Here is a 21,063-nt window from a genome sequence, read left to right on the forward strand (position 1 = left end):
TCTTGACCGTTTTTTCAGCTTGGCTATTGTTGGTATATATAAAAGCTACAGATTTATGGGTGTTGCTTTTGTAGCCTGAGACATGGCTGTATTCCTGGATCACTTCTAAAACTTTTCTGGTAGAATCCCTAGTGTTTTCCAGATATACAATCATGTCATCTGCGAAGAGTGAAAGTTTGATCTCTTCTGAACCTATGTGGATACCCTTGATCACCTTTTCTTCCCTAATTGCAATGGCTAAAACTTCCATTACAATGTTAAAGAGCAATGGAGACCATGGGCAACCTTGCCTGGTTCCTGATCTAAGTGGAAATGATTTCAATTTAACTCCATTCAATATGATGTTTGCTGTAGGTTGCCTCTATTAGTTTAAGAAAGGTCCCTTCTATACCAATTTTCTTAAGTGTTCTGATCATGAAGGATGCTGGATATTATCAAAAGCTTTTTCTGCATCAATTGAGAGAATCATGTGGTCTTTAGTTTGTTTATGTGTTGAATTACATTTATAGATTTACGTATATTGAACCAGCCTTGAGACCCTGGGATAAATCCCACTTGGTCATGGTGTATAATTTTTTTGATGTGTTGTTGGATTCTGTTTGTTAGGATATTATTGAGTATTTTAGCATCAATATTCATTAGTGATATTGGTCTATAATTTTCTTTTCTTATGTCTTCCTCTGGTTTAGGGATCAAGGTGATGTTTGCTTCGTAGAATGTGTTGGGTAATATTCCTTCTTTTTCTATATTTTGGAAGAGGTTTAGTAATATAGGTACTAGTTCTTCTTTAAAGGTTTGGTAGAATTCTGACGTAAAGCCATCTGGTCCTGGGCTTTTCTTTTTAGGGAGATTTAGTATAGTCGATGCTATTTCACAACTTGATATAGGCCTGTTCAACATTTCCACTTCATTCTGGCTAAGTCTTGGAAGGTGGCGTACTTCCAAGTATTGGTCAATTTCATTCAGATTTTCATATTTCTGAGAGTAAAGTTTTTTGTAATATTTGTTAAGGATTTTTTGAGTTTCTGAGGGGGTCTGTTGTTATTTCATCTTTACCATTTCTGATTGATGAGATTAGAGATTTTACTCTTTTTTTCCTGATTAGGTTGGCCAAAGGTTTAACTATTTTATTTATCTTTTCAAAAAACCAATTTTTGGATTTATTGATCTGTTGTATAATTCTTTTATTTTCAATTTCATTTAATTCTGCTCTGATTTTGGTTATTTCTTCTGCTGGGTTTGGGGTTGGAATGTTCTTCCTTCTCCAGTTGCTTCAGATGTCCCATTAAGTTATTAACTTCCTCTCTTTCTGTTTTCTTGAGGAAGGCTTGCAGTGCTATAAATTTCCCTCTTAGGACTGCCTCTGCGGTATCCCAGAGGTTCTGATAATTCATGTCTTCATTTTTGTTTTGTTCCAAAAATTTGGTGATTTCCTTTTTAATCTCATCTATAACCCACCTATACTTCAGCATAAGGTTGTTTAGCTTCCATGTTTTTGTATGAGTATGCAGATTCCTGTTGTTATTGACTTCAACTTTTATTCCATGATAGTCTGAGAAGATGCAAGGAATAATTTCTATTTTTTTAAATTTGCTGAGGTTAGATTTGTGGCGTAGGATGTGGTCGATTTGGAGTATGTTCCGTGGGCTGATGAGAAGAATGTGTATTCAGTTTTGTTGTGATGAAATGTTCTGTAGATGTCTGTTAAGTCCAGATGTTGAATGGTTAAGTTTAAATCTGAAATTTTTTTGCTTAGCTTCTTTTTGAAGGATCTATCCAGCAGTGCTAAAGGGGTGTTAAAATCTCCAACTACTATGGAACTGGAGGAAATCAAGTTGCTCATGTCTGTTAGAGTTTCTCTTATAAATTGAGGTGCATTCTGGTTGGGTGCATAAATATTAATAATTGAAATCTCATCATATTGAGTATTACCTTTAACAAATATGAAGTCTCCATGCTTATCCTTCCTTATTTTGGTTTGTTTAAAGCCTGTTGCATCTGCTTATAGGATTGCAATGCCTGCTTTTTTCTGCTTTCCATTTGCCTGGAGTATAGATGACCATCCCTTCACCTTGAGTCTATATTTGTCTTTTAATATAAGATGAGATTCTGGTATGCACCAGGTATCTGGCTTGAGTTTTTGTATCCAGTCAGCCAACCTGTGCCTCTTTAGAGAACAATTTAAACCATTCACATTAGTTGAGAGTATTGATAAGCCTTTCAAGAGTCCAATGGACATTTAATCCTTTTGCGACTGTGGAAGTTGGAATTTGATCAAAATTTTTTGTGTGGGTTTACTTTTGTGGTGGAGGATTACACTGGTCTTTATGAAGGATAGGTCTGAGAATATCCTGGAGAGCTGGTTTAGTTATGGAAAATTTCCTCAACGTGTGAATGTCATTGAAGTATTTAATTTCTCCGTCATAAATTAAACTTAATTTAGCTGGGTACAGGATCCTGGGTTGAAAGTTATTTTGTTTTAGGAGATTTAAAGTCGATGACCATCCTCTTCTAGCTTGAAAGGTTTCAGCAGAGAGATCTGCAGTTATTCTAATATTCTTGCCCTTGTAGGTGATGGTTTTCTTTCGTCTGGCTGCTTTCAGAATTTTCTCCTTCATATTAACTTTAGTGAAATTGATTGTGATGTGTCTGGGGGATGTCTTATTGGGGTTGAGTTGTGCTGGAGTTCTGAAACTGTCTGCTATCTGAATTTCAGAATCTCTTGGCATGTCTGGAAAGTTCTCCTTCATAATCTCATGGAGAAGAGACTCTGTGCCTTGTGAAGCCACTTCGTCGCTTTTGGGGATCCCTATAACACGAATATTGATTTTATTCGAATTATCCCAGAGCTCTCTGAGAGAGTGATCTGTTTTTGCACTCCATTTCTCTTCCTCTCTGAGAGTTTGGGAGTGTTCGAAAGCTTTGTCTTCAATGTCAGAAATCCTTTCTTCTGCTTGCTCCATTCTGTTACTGAGGGCTTCTACTGTGTTTCCCAGATTTTTGAGGGCTGCAACTTCTTGTCTCAGTGTGTCAAAATCTTTGGTCATTTGGTCTCTGAATTCTTTGAATTCTTGAGACATCTTTTGGGTTACTGCTTGGAATTCTAATTCGATCTTATTTGCCATCCAGATTCTGAATTCGATTTCTGACATCTCAGCTATTTGTTTGTGCATGGGATCTTGTGCTGTGTCTTGCCCCATTGTTCCTTGGGGGAGTTGATCTATTCTGATTATTCATATTGCCAGAGTATTTCCGTTGATTTCGCCTCATGACTGTTTTCACCTCATGATTGTTTTTCACCGTTGCCTCTGGCCATCCTCAGAGTTGGGGAAGTGTCTCTCCAAGATTAGACCCCAGCGGGATCACTCTATTGTTGCTGGATCTTTTTAGGGAGTGACCCTGTGTAGCTCCTCTGGGGCTGCGCCAGCCAGGGAGTTCTGGTTGTGGGAGCAGCTCCGGAGTGTGACACACCCAGATCCAGCAACAGGGCGAGGGGCGGTGTACACGGTTCTGGGAGTGTCTGGCACCCAGTGACTTTGGCACAGAGAGCCCAAGGTTCCTGCAATCTCTGGCCAGGAGAAGGTCTCTGCGCAGAGGCAGGGAGGGCTTTGGAGGGCACGCGGCTACCCAAGTCCCTGGCCAGATGAGCAGGCCTGTGTGGAGGCAGGGAGGGTACAGGAGGGAGGACGTGGGATTGCACAGCTTCTGGAGTTCCTGGTCAGGAAGGGTGGCACGGGTGGCGGGTCATGGCGCAGCTCTTACAGAGGTCATCCAGGCAGGCACTGATCACGGGTCGCAGGTCACAGCACATCTCTTACAGAGGTCCACACTGGAGACCAAGGATTCGGAAGGGTCTCAGCAGCCACCAGTTCTTGACAGAGGCTGGAGGGGATGTGCAAGCACTAGAGTCTAGCACCTGTAAGCATTTTTGTTAAATAGAATTTACTGTTTGAAATCTGACATGTACTTTTCATGGGTTTTCTCCTTTTCCACATTTTTTCTGATTATTGTACAATTGATAAATTAATATGGATCTAAGTATAGCACTGGAAGGAAATGGCATAGTGGAAGAATATTTCAACAAAACAGACTTAAAGAAAAAATTGATCAAAAGTCATTGGAAAATGATGGTTAATTAGCAGCCTGTACTTTAATGTAAAACTTATATACAAGGCAGGTCACTTATTGTTACTACAGTTGACTTGGATATTCCATAAAAGTATATAAGCACTTATTAGTAGAGGAAGATACCGTATTTCTGTTGTTGGTGGAGAGTTCAACAGTGACATGCTGTCTGCCCATTTCTGTCCACTTTATACAGGTGGGGAGGATTCATTTGGGAAAGGGTTCTTTGTTTTACTAGTTTGGAGCACGTGAGAATTGCTTCCTAGAAACAGGAGCATAAAAAATGTTCTGCATATTAGCCAATTGGAGTCACAGCTCAGTATTTTAGCCTTTCAAAATAAGTTAAAAATACCCTAACAACAATTGATGAGGCTAGCAATTCTTGAGAGGCAAGTTGTAAAATCTCACTTTAAGTTGAATAACAGGTATATATTCTATAGATGGTGATTCATGTTAGTGCTTCCTTATTTTAGGCTGGAATGGGGTTTTGTTTTATATTGTCAGATTCTACAGGTGATACATTTGTATTTGGGATGTAGCTGTAGGGGCGGTGACACTTAATATGGATACTAGGAAGGATTACATTACCTTCCTTTTGCCCTTTGCTGTTGTGTTGAACTGGATTCTCCATCATGTTCAAGCTTCAGTGCATTTCACTCTGAGGCACTGTTCAAACAGGTCCTTGGGCGCTACCCCATCAGGAAGTCTGGAGCAGGTATGAGAATTTGAATTTCCAGCCAGTCTAGGGTGTTGCTGGTCTGGGGACTGCGCCTTTAGAACTGCTGAGATAGAGTGATGGACTCACTTTCAGTTTGAGGTACTCATGCCCACTGTTAGTCTAGCTCACCTCCAGTTTGATAACTTAGAAGTGTTACTTTCCTTCTTTTTCTCTCTGCTTTTTTTTTCTCTTCTAAACTAGCAGTCTACTTTCTTTAATGAAAAGCAAAACAAACAAAAAAACACTCTTATGAGTCTCCCCAGCCAAATGAACTTTTACACCTTTATACATTGAGAAGTCCTACCCTTTGAGTATAATCTCAGCTTTTCTCCCGTATATTTATGTTGCAGAAACTGAAAGTCTCAGTCTTTTTGCTTCCTTTCTTTTCCCATCTCTCTTTTCTTTTCCATTCTTTTTCCCCATAAGAGAAATGGATCCCTGCAAAAAGGTTGCAAAATAAAGATAGTACAAAAATGCAAGCACTAGCAAATACAGTGATGGTAACAAAGGGACATTTCTCTTCTTAGAACAAACTTTATTGACAGCATTATGCTGTACTATGGCTAGCCAGCCCCCACAAGAAGGTGGGCTTGAAATTATTAAGCTATCTGAGGTGGGCCCTGGTGGCTTCTGCCTGTAATCCTAGCTCTCTGGAAGGCCAAGGCAGGTGGATCACCTGAGCTCAGGAGTTTGAGACCAGCCTGAGCAAAAGCCAAGACACTGTCTCCACTAAAAACAGAAAAACTAGCCTGGCATTGTGGTGGGCTCCTATAATCCCAGCTACTCAGGAGGCTAAGGAGGAGGATCACTTGAGCACAAGAGTTTGAGGTAGGTTGCTATGCGCTCCAACACCATGGCACTCCACCCAGGGTGACTGAGTGAGACTCTGTCTCAAAAAAAAAAAAAAAAAAATTAAAGACTGTTGAGTTATGGATTGACATCTCTATCAGTAACAAGCTGTTCCTTCTGACATTAATGGTATGAAGTTATCATGATTACCAGATAAAGGTATTAGTACAGTAGGTTATGTATCAATTATAAATGAATAAATACAGAGATACTAGGTGTTCTCAAAAACCCCTCAGTCAAAAATATTGGAAGATTATTGCATTATTCTGCTTGTTATAAACCCATTGCCCCCAAAATATATTTTATTGTAACCCTTATTGCTATATTATTGTTTTTTATAATTCCTAACAAATGTACAGACTTTCTCCTACTTTCATTGCAATTTAACAAGTGACACACATTCACAGATTTTGTTAGAAGGAAAATTAACAGAAAGAAGTCCAATAATAAAAAATAAATGCAATTGAAATGCTTTAAGATACATACTTCATGGTGAAAGCTTACAGATTATATAAATAATAAAATGTTAGATGAGTTCACCTATAAATACCATAAATTTTACTAGATATTTTTCTAAGTTTAAACTGTACATTGCCATATACATTACAGTTTTCCTTAAGGAATATTTTTTATCCTGTATGTAAAACTCTAAGGCAAATAGCTTATAGGGGTTATTTTTAGTTTTGTTTTTTAACCAGCCTCACAGAAGTAGAGTTGTAGAGTTACTTTAAAATCAGTTAAATGTGCAATGATGTATGATACAAACTTCTCATTAAAATTACTCCATCATCCTTTAGTTTGAATAAGAAATAGTATTATTAAAACCATTTTCAGCTTTATTTACACTGCAGCTGGATTCTCTGAAGAGGCCACGTTAGAAATAAGGAGCACTCTCAGGAAAACTACAGATTATATCATGACTTAGAATGTGCTGTCTCTCTTATTTTAGCATGTACTGTGTATTTTCCTTAGGATGTATATGGAAAGTTACTCAAAATGGAAAAACATCAAAATCAATTGCAAGCCAAAGATCTCCTGCCAGAAAAAAATGAAACCAAGTAAGCTCTTATGTATAAAAATTGAGATCAAAAACATGCTACTGATTGGTATTTGTAAAGGCATACTTGAAGTCTAAAATTGTTTTATATTTTAGCATTAATCATTAAAGTTAATGTTTAAAACAGTAAGTGGTTTTTGTTTAGGAGGAGGCAAATATTCAGGTCATTTTTATGTTACTTTATCCCAGATTGATGTATTATTACATGATACTGACTTACTATATTTGGATATGATGTCCTTGGAATTTTTACGTATATAGGTACATGCTTTAATTTTTTTTTGTATTAAATATTTCAAGGCTTCTGCTCCCACTTGGCAAACACTGATAGATCAGATCCATCAACCAGAGCAATCAGTGTTCAATCGTGGCTGACTGACTCAGATATTGCCTCTTATGCGAAAGACACACATCTTTTAGTGCACCTGGTTTAAGTTGTAAATGCACTCCTAGTCCTGTTACTTCAGTCCATTGACAGGTTAACTTTGCACATAACATCTCCTTTGAAATAAATTATACAGGCAAAATTTTAATCTTCATGAAACCTGGTGGCTTTTAATTTCAAGTGAGTTCTATAGCAGCGTACTTAACTCTTCGAACAAAACATTTGTTAGAGTAGGTGTCTTTATTCTAAAGTAGATACAGAAAATGGAATATTTCTCAAAAATAGGTTACATGGATGAAATTACTGCTATATAAAATAAAAACTTGTTTTCAAATCTTCAATTGCTACTATATGTGGGATCTTTTGTGATATAACTAATTGCACGGTTAATTACAAAGAGAATATATGTAATATTTTAACAGAGACCTGATTGGCAGCAGATGGCTGATTAAGGAGGAACTAGAAGAAATGTTAGTGGAAAAACTGTCAGATCAAGATGTGAGTAATTAATCTTTTTAATTTAAGGGGACCTGTGCCATAAGCATGCAGACAATTGCTGTATTTAGGATCTTAATAGTAATGTTCCTCAGTGGCAGCTGCTCCTAAAACAGTCTTCCCCCCTTCCCCCCTTCCCCCCTTCCCTTCCTCCTTCCATCCTGCCTTTCCACCTTCCCTCCTTCCTTCCTCTCATTGTTGATTTTTGCCATGGGAAGACCTTCTCTGAGCTCACGAAGGTGATTCGTCAAGTCTCCAGATCTCCCTTTTACAAGTACCCTCACATCCTCTGCCAGTTGTTTTAGGGGAGCATAGCAGATGTCATTTTTCATCTCCTTCAGTAAGGCCAATAGCTAATTTTACAAGTTAATGGTAAGTGTAAGAACCATTAGAGGTTACGTGGAAAAGGGAGGCAGCATGTGGTTACCTTCATGCTATGCACTGCTTCCTGCCTTGCCTTGTATGCCATCTGTAAGGTCAGTGGTTTCATCTTGGGATGTGGAAGCCAGTTGCATCAGAATTGCTTGGAATGCTCATTACTAATTTCTGTGTCTTATGCCTCCCCCAAATCCATCTTTTTTTTTTTTTTTTTTAAATGAGAGAGTCTGACTCAGTTGCCCTGGGATTGAGTGCTATGGTATCATAGCTCACAGAAATCTCAGATTCTTGAGCTCAAGTGATCCTCTTGCTTCAGCTTCCCAAATAGCCGGGACTACAGGTGGTGGCCAAAACACCCAACTGTTTTTTAGAGACAGGGTCTCACTCTTGCTCAGGTGATCTTGAACTGAGCTCAAGCAGTCCACTGACCTTGGCCTCCAAAGGAGAATCCATCTTTTTAACCAACTTTCCAGATGACTCTCATGCCCAGTAAAGTTTGTAACCCTTGCTTTAGGTCTTCTCTCGGTTCTTACTTTGTTAAATGTTCTAATATACCCCAATATTATCAATGGAAATTTGATATTTTAAATATGTTGATGTTCTAAGCAGATTGCTCTTGAAGTTAGAGTGTAATCTTGATAAATTTCACCGAATGTTCAGGAAGGAACGTTTCTCCTGTGGCAGTGGTTAACATCATTAGTGCCTTGCCACCATAGAGATTTTGATGCATGCACGTCAGTTGCTCTTTTTTCTCATTTAACATATTAGAGAAATTAATGATTTGGAAAAGTTGCTATTTGCTTAAACAAGGTATCAAGCATTTGGTTCGTGGTAGATCTGGAGTTAGTTTCTAACCCTAACTGCTAAGTATTGCTGCACATTCATCTATCTGAGAGATTTCTTTGCTTGTTCCCTGAATGTGCCATTTTGTTTGCTCTGTGATCTTTATAACGCATGTCCCGTTGTGGGTTTTTTTTACCCCCCTACTTTGGAAATATCCCAGGGACTTTAATATGGGCATGCAGCTATGAAAACAAAACAAATTATACATGATAATCTTCTGTATTTAGGGTAGTGGGTATCAGAAGAAATCCTGGCATTTATTGCTGGTATCAAGATGCAGGAGGTAGTGGTGAATATTGGCTTCTTAAGTTTCCAACTTAGTTCACAAGCAAGGCTACGGCCTACCTGTAGGCCCCTTTGTAGATACAACAGTCATCACTGAGAGTGTGTGAGGTGGCCGTGAGAGAATCGCTAAGCGCAGAGCGCCTGAGCAAGTGACTGGAGGGGACACAAGGAGCTGTTAGCCCAGCACTGTAGGTGGCCACGTGTTCAACCCTTCCTTAGAAAATTGCCTTCCCTTTTATTATTATATCACAGAAAGCTGTATTTGAAGCAGTTTTTAAGATATTAATCTTATTGTTGATATTTTAAATATTTCCAGCTACTTATGTCAGATCTTTACTGAGAGTGGCGTGGTCTTTACTAAGGCAGTGGCGACTAAGATGAGTATAATTTTTAGGGTTAGCAAAAAAACATAAGGAAAACTGGGTTTCACAATGCATATTAACTGAAGACCTCAAGTATTAGTTGTTTCCTTCTCCATAAACACTTTAGAATGATTATTCTGGCTTCTAATTTTAAGGGGTTAATTCTAAGTTGTTTACTTTCTAATCACATGTTCAAGAACTATTAAAAAAAATGCACAGAGGAGCAAGGATAATTTATTTCAAGAGGTTGCCCTTTAAGTCAAGTATCTCTTGAATTTTTAAATAGCTTGATTGTTCGGTTTTAAAGGAAATCATAAACATTAAAGTAACACAGCTTGAACAGCCAAAGATATATTTGCCAAATGTACTATGAAATATTATTTAAGAGGTACATTTTCTCAAAATCAAACCCTTTCCATTTTACTATACATAACTTACTGGAAATTATTTGCAAAGTTCCTCTTGATGCAGTTTTAATAAAAGTGGAAATTACACTTGAAGATCATCTTAAATACTCTTTGAAAATGAATTTAAATCTCAATTTCATAATCATAATACACAGAAATTGATTTTTCTTTGAATGATAAATCTCTTTGTTTCTTGAAAGAAAAGATTTTGCACTGAAGATACACAGGAAAAGTGACGCATCTGCATGCTGTTTTAAAAGCAGCATGAAGATGCGGAAGTGTCATCCTGTCAAAATTCATCAAGAAAAGCAACATTGGAAAGATCAAGTAGGCAAAAATAGAAAAAGTTTAGCAAATGCAATTACACTTGCGTCTTCTAATGAATTTTTATTGTTTGCAGTATATGCACTTCATTCAGCTGCTAGAAAAGTTACTGACATTGCAGTGTGGTGCTGCTGAGGAAGAATTTGTACAGAGGTTTCGCAGAAGTGTAACTATTCAATCAAAAAAACAGCTGATTGAACCCGTGCAGTATGACGAGCAGGGAATGGCCTTCAGCACAAGTGAAGGTAATGACATTCCGTGGTCAGAAAATAAACTTAGGGAAGATTGAAAAACTACAATTATTTTTATTTGCTATTGCTCTCTGGTACCTATTTAGTTTTTCTATTTATCTATTTATGTGTGCTACTAACTACACATTGGATTTCCTAATTTTTAAGGTATCATTGAAAAATTTTGAGAACTGAACTTTAAATTGTCCCAAGAAAAAGATGAGAGTGCATATCCATACGATCTTATTAACACTTATTTTTATACACCTATATTAAGTGTTTTTATTTTCACACTTTAAACTGGTAGAATTCATAAAATATATGTAATAAAGGTTTCATCTCAAAAAACAAAAATGCTCAATGAATCTGCGTGTCAGATGGAACATGTGAAAACATCAGGTCCTCAGTCCGCATTCTCCTTGTGTGTGTTCAGAGACATTCTGGCTTTTAGACATAGTCTGGCTTTTAAGAATTGACCTGTTATCAAATTATATATAAAACCAGTGCATGGTGCCCCATGATCGCGTTAATGTACACAGCTATGATTTAATAAAAAAAAAAAAAAGAATTTACCTATTAAGTGATACATTTGCAACTCAAAAAATTTAATATCATTCTTTTGTCATTTTTAATGACTATAGGGTTTTCAAAGAAATGTGATCTTTCCTCTTTCATTTCTGCCCATTGTATTTCATATTATTCATATATTTGTAAAGGTTATATTATTAGATATATTCTTATCGATTATAAAAAACACTATGTAAATTGGTTGTGTGTTTTTTTCAAGTAAAGTAAATGAATATGAATTACTTTGTTGGTTATTAAAACCGATTTAAAATCACTATATGTTTCTGAAATGGAACTGAAGAACAAAATTGTCTCACAGTAAGCTTTATTATGTCTGTCGTGGTATATAGTTTACCTGTTTTATCTTTGTTTGACTTGTGAGAATTACAGAACTTTCCTAGGAAGAGTGTTGTATATTCTGGGAAAACAAATTTTAGGGTGGTTTTACCTGTCTCAAAAGAAGAGACAGGTAAAAACCTGGTCTTTAAGATTTTTACTAGTACAAATTTTATATTTTTAAAGGTAAAAGAAAGAGTGCAAAAGCAGAAGCCATTGTTTATGAACGTGGAAGTGGGAAAATAAATGTGAATGGAATTGACTATCTGCTGTACTTCCCAGTCACACAGGACAGGTTCGTTTTTTGGTGTTGGCTTTGATTTTGATTTTTAAATGAAATACACTTGGTAATACATCATGATCAATTAAGATGGCTTATAATTTTCTGTTTCTATTTGTTAGGACAATTCTTTCTCTTTACCAGTGTAACGTGTAAAAGTAGCTAAATGGAAGCTATTGCTTTTTTTTTATGTAGCCTATAGATGTTTTTTAAAATCTCTAGAATTCTTCATTAATTGACACTTCCTCATCAGATCCTACTGGAATTTGAGTATTCTTAAATATACCTGACGTTCTAACATGCAGACTATGCCAAAGTGTAAGAAAAGTAGGTTCCCACCTTCTGGTTTAGAAGTGGGTGTACAGAAAGCAAAACCACTACCACAGAAACTAACCTTAGCTTTCATGACTCAAGCTACTAAGTAATGAAAAGTATGAGTGGATTTCTTGTGGTTTTTGTTTTCCTGATCATAAATATTAGTAAAGGTCTGCCTTATCATTTTGGGTTTTTTCTATTCAGAGAAGCTTGATTGTGTCTATACTGAGCAAGCAGAGAGACCAGGCATTTATGGGTTAAGATAAGAGCTCATCACACTTTGCTTAGTTCCCAGGGCTAAATACAGCAGTTTTACTTTTTAAACTTTGTATCCCATGGAGAAATAGACATTAATCATAAATAGATACCACAGCTCTTCTAATCCTCTAAATATATTCATCTTAAATCTCTCTGAGTCTCTCTCTATATAAAGGCCTCTTCTTGAGACACTTACATTTTTTTCCAGCAGTTACTATATGAAGAGGTCCTCCTTTCTTAATCCTTCTGTTTCCTGAATGTGTTATGGTATTTAAGGTTAATAGAGCCCGAACTGTTCTGATCCCAACACTTATGTAAGGCAAAGAGGCCCCTTCTAACACAGTATAAGCTTCTGGCCACAGTAAACATTTTAGTAAATGTATGTTTGTTTTTGTGTACATGTGCCTGTGTCAAGAAGTAGCTTACTCTTAACTCTATTTAAGATGAATTAAACTAATTCTGCTATTATTCTCTCAGGGAAAGGGATGGAGGAAACTCTTATTTTACTTAGGAAAAGCTAGAGGGAGACACTACCACAAGGGATGAAATATCTAAGTCAAAGTTTAGCAGAGATAGATATTAAGGCAAAATCAAGGTGCTTGACAAAGGTAATGGTGAAAAATGGGTGCTCGACAAATACTTATTCAGCTGAGTGAAAGAAGGCCCAGGGCCAGGCTGTGTCTGTGGTGCCTTCTCCAGTACCTGCCTGGGTCCGGGGGCACTACTGACCCTGAGCGAGTAGGCCGACTGAGGTCGTCAGGGTATCACCTGGCCCCAGGCAGGGAGCAGGACCCTGCAGCGTAGAGAGCTAAATAGGAATTTGTGTTGGGGGGGAGGATGTTGAACATAGTTTTAGTGACCTTAAAAACTATTTTAAGTTGACCATTGTATATTCACAGCCACATACTTTCTTCGGTGAATCCAAATGGCATTTGGCAATTGTTTGGGAAGATCTGTTAATTTTGTATCTGATCATTGAATCCAGAGACGTTAGATATAGTTGATTAATGGAGTTTTCCAACCTTAAGATTTCTTTACAAGGTTGTTTTTAAGCCTGGCGAGGTTCTTGTGAGAGAAAGGGGATTAACAAACAGTAAGGTCAAGTATGTTGCTATACTCTGTATATGTTTATTGCTATACCCAAGAAAAAGAGAAACCTTACAGCTCTCAACAAAGTGTTCCAAATGTCAGAAACATCAGCGTTTCTATGTCTTGGTTTAATGGATTGAGAAGTATGAACACTATAACATTGGCATGCAGAATATGGCTTTTATAAATATTCAGAATGTCAACTCTTTATAAAACCGTGTACCTTTACAGTAAATATAACCGCATTTTCTTGTGTTATGCTTTAGAGAACAGCTGATGTTCCCTTTTCACTTCCTTGACCGACTTGGAAAACACGACGTGACCTGCACAGTCTCTGGGGGTGGGAGGTCAGCACAGGCTGGAGCCATCCGCTTGGCAATGGCCAAAGCCCTGTGCAGCTTTGTCTCTGAGGATGAGGTGGAGTGGATGAGACAAGGTATGAGCAGCGGGGAGGTGTGGTTGCTGGACACTAGCCGCACAGTAACTAACCTGAATTTAGAGAGTGCTAAGTTACATACGTAGTAGAATTTACAGTGTTCTGGCTGCATCTTTCACACTACAGAACGATAACAGTATTTTTCAGGTTTGATTTCTACAAAGAAAACTAGAATAAGAAAAAGGAAAGCAGGGCACTTCCAGCAATGAGTATTTGGGTCCTGCTAAAATGTTCAGTGTCAGGGCAGGCTAAGTTTCTTTTAGCCTTTTGTCTGGCTTAACAAAGCTCTTTTGTCTGGCTTAACAAAGCTCTTAGCTCAATGGTTCTCAACCTTCCTAATGCTGCTACTTTAGCAATGAAAATAATTTTATGATTGGGGGTCACCACAACATGGATGTGTATACAGCAGTTCCTGCATGGAATGGAAAAGAACATGCAGTTGATTCTTAAATTAGGGCGTTGCTTTAACATTTATAATAAATCAGGCAGACTGAAGTTGAAGATTGTCTTTGTGCTACTTATGAAAGGAAGAAAGTGCTGTGTGTGCTGCAACCCAGGTGGGTGGCCCTGGACACATCACTTAACACCTCTGCTCGAAAGTTCCTCTCTGGCCAAGTAAGACGGTCTGTGTGCTCCCCCACAGTATGAGCCACTGAGGTTCAGAATAAGCACTACCTATGGTTTACACTACTAATGTTTTTAGCCTTTTAAAAATCCATTTGGGGTGGCGCCTGTGGCTCAGTGAGCAGGGCGCCGGCCCCATATACCGAGGGTGGCGGGTTCAAACCCGGCCCCGGCCAAACTGCAACAAAAAAATAGCCGGGCGTTGTGGCGGGCGCCTGTAGTCCCAGCTACTCGGGAGGCTGAGGCAGGAGAATCACCTAGGCCCAGGAGTTGGAGGTTGCTGTGAGCTGTGTGACGCCATGGCACTCTACCGAGGGCCATAAAGTGAAACTCTGTCTCTACAAAAAAAAAAAAAAAATCCATTTGATTTGCTATACCTAGTCATTAAAATAATTTTCTAGGACCTTACCAAACAATTCTATTAGATTCAGCTACTGTACACATATGAAAGGAAAAAGGCACTATTACTTATAACTTAAACTAGGATTTAGACAAGACTTGTCTGTATTTTGTCCAAAATACTGTTTTTTCCTTCCATGCATGCCCTTTAGGTAAGTGCAAAAGCTTATGGTATATAATAGGTGACTGAAGGTTTCCTTTGCTGTGTGGCCTTTAAATGACCCCCAGTAAAATACTCTAGCCTTGTGTACAGTGAAGAGAAGGACTACATTAGAGTAAAAAGACAAGGACAAACTATGGTCTACTTATTTATTTATAAAAGCAATTTAAGAGGTTTCTCGTCAGCAGTGTTCTTGGAGTCTGTGGTCCGTACTAACCTGCCATGGCTCCAGCCTCTGGGGGGTGCTCTCCTGTGGACTGTGTGCTAATCTTACTTAACTCAGCACTGCCTAGAAACACAGTTGCTTCTGCCCATTAGGAGAGTGGAAATTGCCACTTTCAACTGACTTTATTCTGGATCAGTGTTTTTTAAGCTTTTTTATCTCATGGCACACTTAAACCTATGGTTAAACTTCCAGAGCACAATTAAATTATGTTGATTTTTTTTTAAGTTAAAAAAAAGAACATACTTAGTGTGCATTGAGCTTTTTTTGAAAATAATTTAATTAATGACCTTTAAAAATTTTCACAGCATAGCTAAGATATATGGTACAATTTTGTTACATGGATGCATATTTTTTTCACAGTGTGAGAGGTACACCAGTTGAAAGTCATTGTTCTAGAAAAAGCTGCTCATGCTGAGAATATAACTCTAAAACTTGTTTTTTAAATTCTGAAACAAAATACCAAGGAATAGTATTGTTATACAAATTAGAATAATTAAAGTTTCTTTTCTCACATATGTCTGACAAGTCACATTTGTGTGTGTGTGCATGTGTGTGTACACTTAACATACAGGGTCTGTACCTCCTCTTCCTGCATCCTATAGTAAGTTTTCATCTTCTCGTCTCCATTAAAACTCTCATCTCTGCAATAATAAGGATGCAGAGTGAGTTTTTTTAACCAGTGAATAGTGACTACCCACACTAGAGCAGCTTGCTCTTAAGCTGAACAAGTTTAAAAACCAAAAAGGAGTCATACTCCTACAGGGTAAGGAAAACAGATTCAGTGGTTGTCACTGGTACTTGTCTCAGAAGTTGGAAAAATATCCTAAGACAGTGGAAGTAAACTGCTGTCCCAAGATTTACCCCAGGCTGGTAAATTACAGTAGATCTGCTTGCTTTCTTCCAGTTTTTTTTCTCTGACAACAGCACCTATAATAAGTTCATGAGCTTTACCTGCTTTTCTGCTTGGCAGCATGCATTTTCCATCATTCCTAACAGCTTCTCTTTCCCTGCCCCAGCTGGACTGCTGACTACTGACCCCCGAGTCAGAGAACGGAAGAAGCCAGGCCAGGAGGGAGCCCGTAGAAAGTTTACCTGGAAGAAGCGCTGAGGGTGCTTTCACAGGAAGAGGGAAGAGCTGTGTGTGTGCCTGGCCTGTGACAGACATGCAGTGAAAAAGTGGCTGACCGATGTGAGGGGAGCACTGTCAGAGATTGTTTGGGGTTGTGAGAAGATTTATTTTTAAATGCTGCTTTGTAAAAGTGACCTTTCAAAAATGAAAAAAGAAACATGTACACATGGAAGCGGAGTATGGAATGTTGGACACTGAAAACTCAGAGAGGTGAGAGTGGGGATAGTGGCAGGTGGGTGCAGTGTGCCCTCTCAGCAGTGGATGCACTGAAGGTCCCGACTGCACCACATGCCCTGCATCCACGTAACAAAATTGTACTTAATACTCCATGAATAAATATCCATTTTAAAAATGTGGAGAAAATTTCAGACTCTTTCTTTGTAAGGGAATAAGCTATTGGGCTAAATCTGGACAAATGTACTATATATTTTCTAGCTGCACAATGAAAGTTTATACTTGTATCTCACTGCATTATATCTGATTGTAAACACCAAAGCACAATTTATAAGCCAAAAAAAAAATTAACTTTATTCTTTATTCTGCTGTTTTACTTTTTATTTTTATTTATTTATTTATTTTGTCATCCTTGGTAGAATGCCGTGCTATCATGGCTCACAGAAACCTCCAGCTCTTGGACTTAGGCGATCCTCTTGCCTCAGCCTCCCAAGTAGCTGGAACCACAGGCGCCCACCACAATGCCCAGCTATTTTTTTAATTGCAGTTTGGCTGGGGCTGGATTCGAACCTGCCACCCTCCATATATGGGGCCAGTGCCCTACTCACTGAGCCACAGGCACCGCCCTATTTATTTTTTCGTTTTCTTTTGAGATAGTCTCACTTTGTTGAGCTTGATGTCATAGCTCATAACAACCTCAAACTCTTGGGCTCAAGCAATCCTCTTGCCTCAGCCTCCCGAGGCATTGGGAGTACAGGCGCCTGCTGTAACACCCAGCTAATTTTAGAGATAAGGTCTCACTCTTGTTCAGGCTGGACTCCAACTCCTGAGCTCAGGCAATCCATCTGCCTCGGCCTCCCAGAGTGCTAAGATTACAGGCAAGAGCCACTGCACCCAGTCCTGCTGCTTTATTTTTCAAACCTTTTCAGAAGATGGTTTAGATAGTTTTAGGAGCATAATTCATAGAACCGTGGCATATTAGAGATATGAGGAACATTCAGCAAATTATAGTGGAGTTACCTCCTTTTGCATATGAGAAGACTAAGCTCCAAAGATTATGCAAAGCAACCTGAACCAGAATCCTGCTAATTTAATGCTCCAGCTAGACTAGAACTCATTTCTCTTGATTCTGTTGTTTACCCACAACATCTTTTTCAGAGTAAGAAGTGAGAGTGCTTATTCAGAAGAACCCAGTGCAGTGTGCATCTGTGTCAGAGGCTCAGCCGAGTGGGAGGAAGCTGAGCTGCTAGAGCTGGGAGTGGCTGGTGCAGACAGATGTTGCTGGGCTGTGACTGCTCACTGCCTTAGTTGGGCACGCTCACACGGGGGGGCAGTGCCCAAGCCCCTGTTTGGATCCTTTAAAAAAAATTGTTTTATTTGATATATTTAAGGTGTATAACAAGATTTTTTTGCCTTCTGTTGCCCCAGGTTAGAGTGCTGTGGCATCAGCCTAGCTCCTGGGCTCAAGTGATCTTCCTGCCTCAGTGTCCCGAGTAGCTGGGACTTCAGGCGCCCACCACAACACCCAGCTAATTTTTCTATTTTTAGTAGAGGTGGGGTCTTGCCCTTGCTCAGGCTAGTCAACAGTATATTTTGATACACAGAGTGTGAAGTGATTACTACAGTCAAATAAATTAACATATTTGTCATGTTACCTAGTTATCATGTGCCACAGATGCCTCTATGTGTGTGGAAAAGCACCAAAGTGTTCTCTCAGCAAATTCCCAGTGTACAATACAATCAATATATTTCACAGGCTACTCATTAGATCTCTAGACTTACTCATCCTATGTAAGTGCAACTTCTTATGTTGTGACCATCTCACTTCCCCTAGCCCAACCCCCCCACCCAGTAACCACCATTCTATTGTCTGTGAGTTTGCTGTTTTAAAACCCCACAGCTTGTTGAAATCATGTGTTATTTGTCTTTCTGTGCCTGGCTTATTTCACTTAGTGTCGTGTTCTCCAAGTTCACCCACATTGAGGCAATTGTCAGAGTTTCCTTTTTCAGGGCTATATTGTACATGTGCCACAGTTTATTTGATCAATTTTGGATTTCATTTTGGATCAGCACAGATATGGAGAAAGGTGTCTTTAAGCTGCCCCTTCCCTAGAGGATCTCAGCTGAGGTGCCTGAGGAAGGACTTGGCCAAGGGGAACAGATATGGAGGCCTCTGGAAAAGGCACCTGCCAGGAGTGCAGAGACACTTTGGAAGAGCGTGGGCAGCAGGCGGTGGGCTGAGTCCCTGACTGCAGCCCCCGGAGCCCAGCATGGACTCGCTGCACCAGTCAGGTGTGGGAAGAGCAGTTTGGCCCCGGTGAGGCCCACCAGGCACAGTCTCTGTCACTGACAAAGACCTGAAAGGTCACACATAGCTGTTTGGTCAGGAGCTATCCTCAGTCTTAGGTAAGTGTTAAATTGAGTTTGCTGCAGGACTGACTCCTAAAGTCCTTTACGTGAAGAAACATGGGCATTTTCATTTTAGTGCAATTTTGCAGTAGGTTTTTGACGTGGGGAAAGGACAATTGGTGACAAGGGTATACTAAAACCCATTTCAGTGCAATTGTTAAAAGTTTAATTAAGATACTGCTTCAAGAATTAGACCCTCAATGCTCAATTTTCTTTTATGCAGAAATTGTATATCGCTAATTTCAAAATGAATTCTGTTTTTTAAAAGTCTTGCATATACTGAGACATGTATATTAAATCCTTATCAAGTAAAATAACATGATTCTGTGTCATTCTGTAGTGAGATCACACCATCAGGTTTGGGTTGCTAGCACTGATTTAGCCTGTTGTCTGTTGAGGTGTGCTTTTTACCACTTTGACAAGGGAAAAGCAACCAGTGGTTTCTCCCTGCAGCGTGGATGGTGGGGCTGTGTGGGCATTTCGCCCATGCAGCTAGCTGAGCTCTACCGTGCCACTGCCCTCGGAGCCAGTGCCGAGCTGACTGCAGAGGATGCTTTCTGCTCCCACACCAGCTGCTTCTGCATGCTGTCACAGAAAACCCAGCAGGGGGCTGAAGAATATATGCTACCACTTTGATGAAGAGGCCCTGGGAGCTGAGATGGAGGCCCGGGCAGGGAGGCAGGAGGAAGAACAGCACAGCACTGGGCACAGAGCTCACCCCTGTGGGTAACAGGACTGGCTGGGAATGAGGCTGAGGTGGGCTTGTGGAGGGCATGGAAGGCCAATGGGGAATCACTAAACCTTTTTTTCCCTCCTTTGTTAGAACTGCAGTAACAGTTGAGATCAGAATGACGGTTTCAAGCTTTATCAACAGGACCCTTTTTAAACAAATGTTAAGTGGGGTCACTGTACATAATGTAACAAAAACACTCGGCCTTTGTTAGGTCCCACCTTTTTGTGAGGCATGTCCAAGAACCCAGAGCTCCGGGGCAAAGGCTTCACAAACGTCTGCTTCAGAAACATCTCCTGGCCCCTGCGGGAGCAGGGGGTCAGGAGGAAGCCTGTTGGAGAGACTGTTGTGACATGAACAGGCACACTGTGGAGAACAGAAAGGGGTGTGGGGAGAGGTGATGTCAGCTCCCCTGGACACGGTGTGGTGGGGACTGACCTGCAGGGGCAGGTGTGAAATGCGAGACGGAGCAGGCTGCCAGGAATGCAAAAGAATGAGCACACGGTGCCGCTCAGGGTCCACTTGGATTTCTTGAGTTTCAGGTGTTAGGGCCACCTACGTGGAATAGTGTGGCACACAGCTGGAGACAGGGCTGTGACTCAGAGCACAGGTCAAGTCACTGATGGATCTGGGAGGCTGTCATGTAGAACGGGGATTGGGAACGAGGGCTGGAGTCAGCAAGGAGGAACCTACCAAGCTCAGCTCTGGAGAAACACCTTTCAAGTTTAAAGACCAAAGGAAGGAGGAGTGACAGGAGGAAGGGAAACCAGTGACAATAGAGTCAGGGCCACAGGGAGATGAGGATCCAGATCTGGAGGAGGCACCAGCGTGAGACCTGGCAAGTCACGGTGCCCCCTGCCGGGCTCAGTTTCCTCACATCAAATCCGAATCCCACCAACCCTGCTGCCCTTGACAGGTAAGAAAGTGTGAAAGCATCAGGCCATTTGCTCTGATCCATCTTCCATTCCCCAGGCGGAGGCAAAGACCTCACTGAGGCCAGCTCCACCGACAGCTTTCAATCTTTGGGCGAGAAGTACAATCAAATCCTGGGAAAATGAAAAAGGAAGAAATTTGATGTTCTCCTGAAGAGTTCTCACAGGAGTTCCAAAAGTTATCCTAACTTGTTAAGGCTTAAGTAGCAATGATTTAACAAATGGTATTAATAATACAGATTTATCACTCTAAAAACAGGGTCTTCTCTCCTCCTTTTTGAAAAATTTCCTAGAAGGAACTTAGCTAGCTGTTGACAAGCTGAATTTCCCTTTTAAAATATTTTTTTCATATATTTTGTACCTCAGGGGTAATTTATATTTTGTGTGAAATGAAAGAAAAAAATCCTTTGTTAAGATTTTGCTTTTGTATGAAGTTCAGTAGTTATTTCAGCTTAGTGGTTAAAGATTACTTTGAATTTTAATGGGTTCATTGTGTAAGAAGTGTTTTAACCAAAGACTGAAAATAAGAAGAAAACTTTGT

The 21,063-nt window shown here is 39.6% G+C and overlaps 1 protein-coding gene across 1 annotated transcript in view; it reads left to right on the forward strand.

The window, feature by feature from the left end:
• Nucleotides 1-16,631, forward strand: part of MRPS9 (mitochondrial ribosomal protein S9) — a 74,477-nt gene extending 57,846 nt beyond the window's left edge. The window contains exons 6-11 of the mRNA XM_053588557.1: nucleotides 6,665-6,750; nucleotides 7,557-7,632; nucleotides 10,305-10,473; nucleotides 11,548-11,656; nucleotides 13,570-13,739; nucleotides 16,165-16,631. Coding sequence (XP_053444532.1) covers nucleotides 6,665-6,750; nucleotides 7,557-7,632; nucleotides 10,305-10,473; nucleotides 11,548-11,656; nucleotides 13,570-13,739; nucleotides 16,165-16,256 — 702 coding nt within the window. The 3' untranslated portion in view covers nucleotides 16,257-16,631. The remainder of the gene's footprint in view (nucleotides 1-6,664; nucleotides 6,751-7,556; nucleotides 7,633-10,304; nucleotides 10,474-11,547; nucleotides 11,657-13,569; nucleotides 13,740-16,164) is intronic.
• The last annotated feature ends 4,432 nt before the right edge of the window (nucleotides 16,632-21,063 follow it).

Source organism: Nycticebus coucang, chromosome 4 (assembly GCF_027406575.1).
Source record: "Nycticebus coucang isolate mNycCou1 chromosome 4, mNycCou1.pri, whole genome shotgun sequence".
Lineage (NCBI taxonomy): Eukaryota > Metazoa > Chordata > Mammalia > Primates > Lorisidae > Nycticebus > Nycticebus coucang.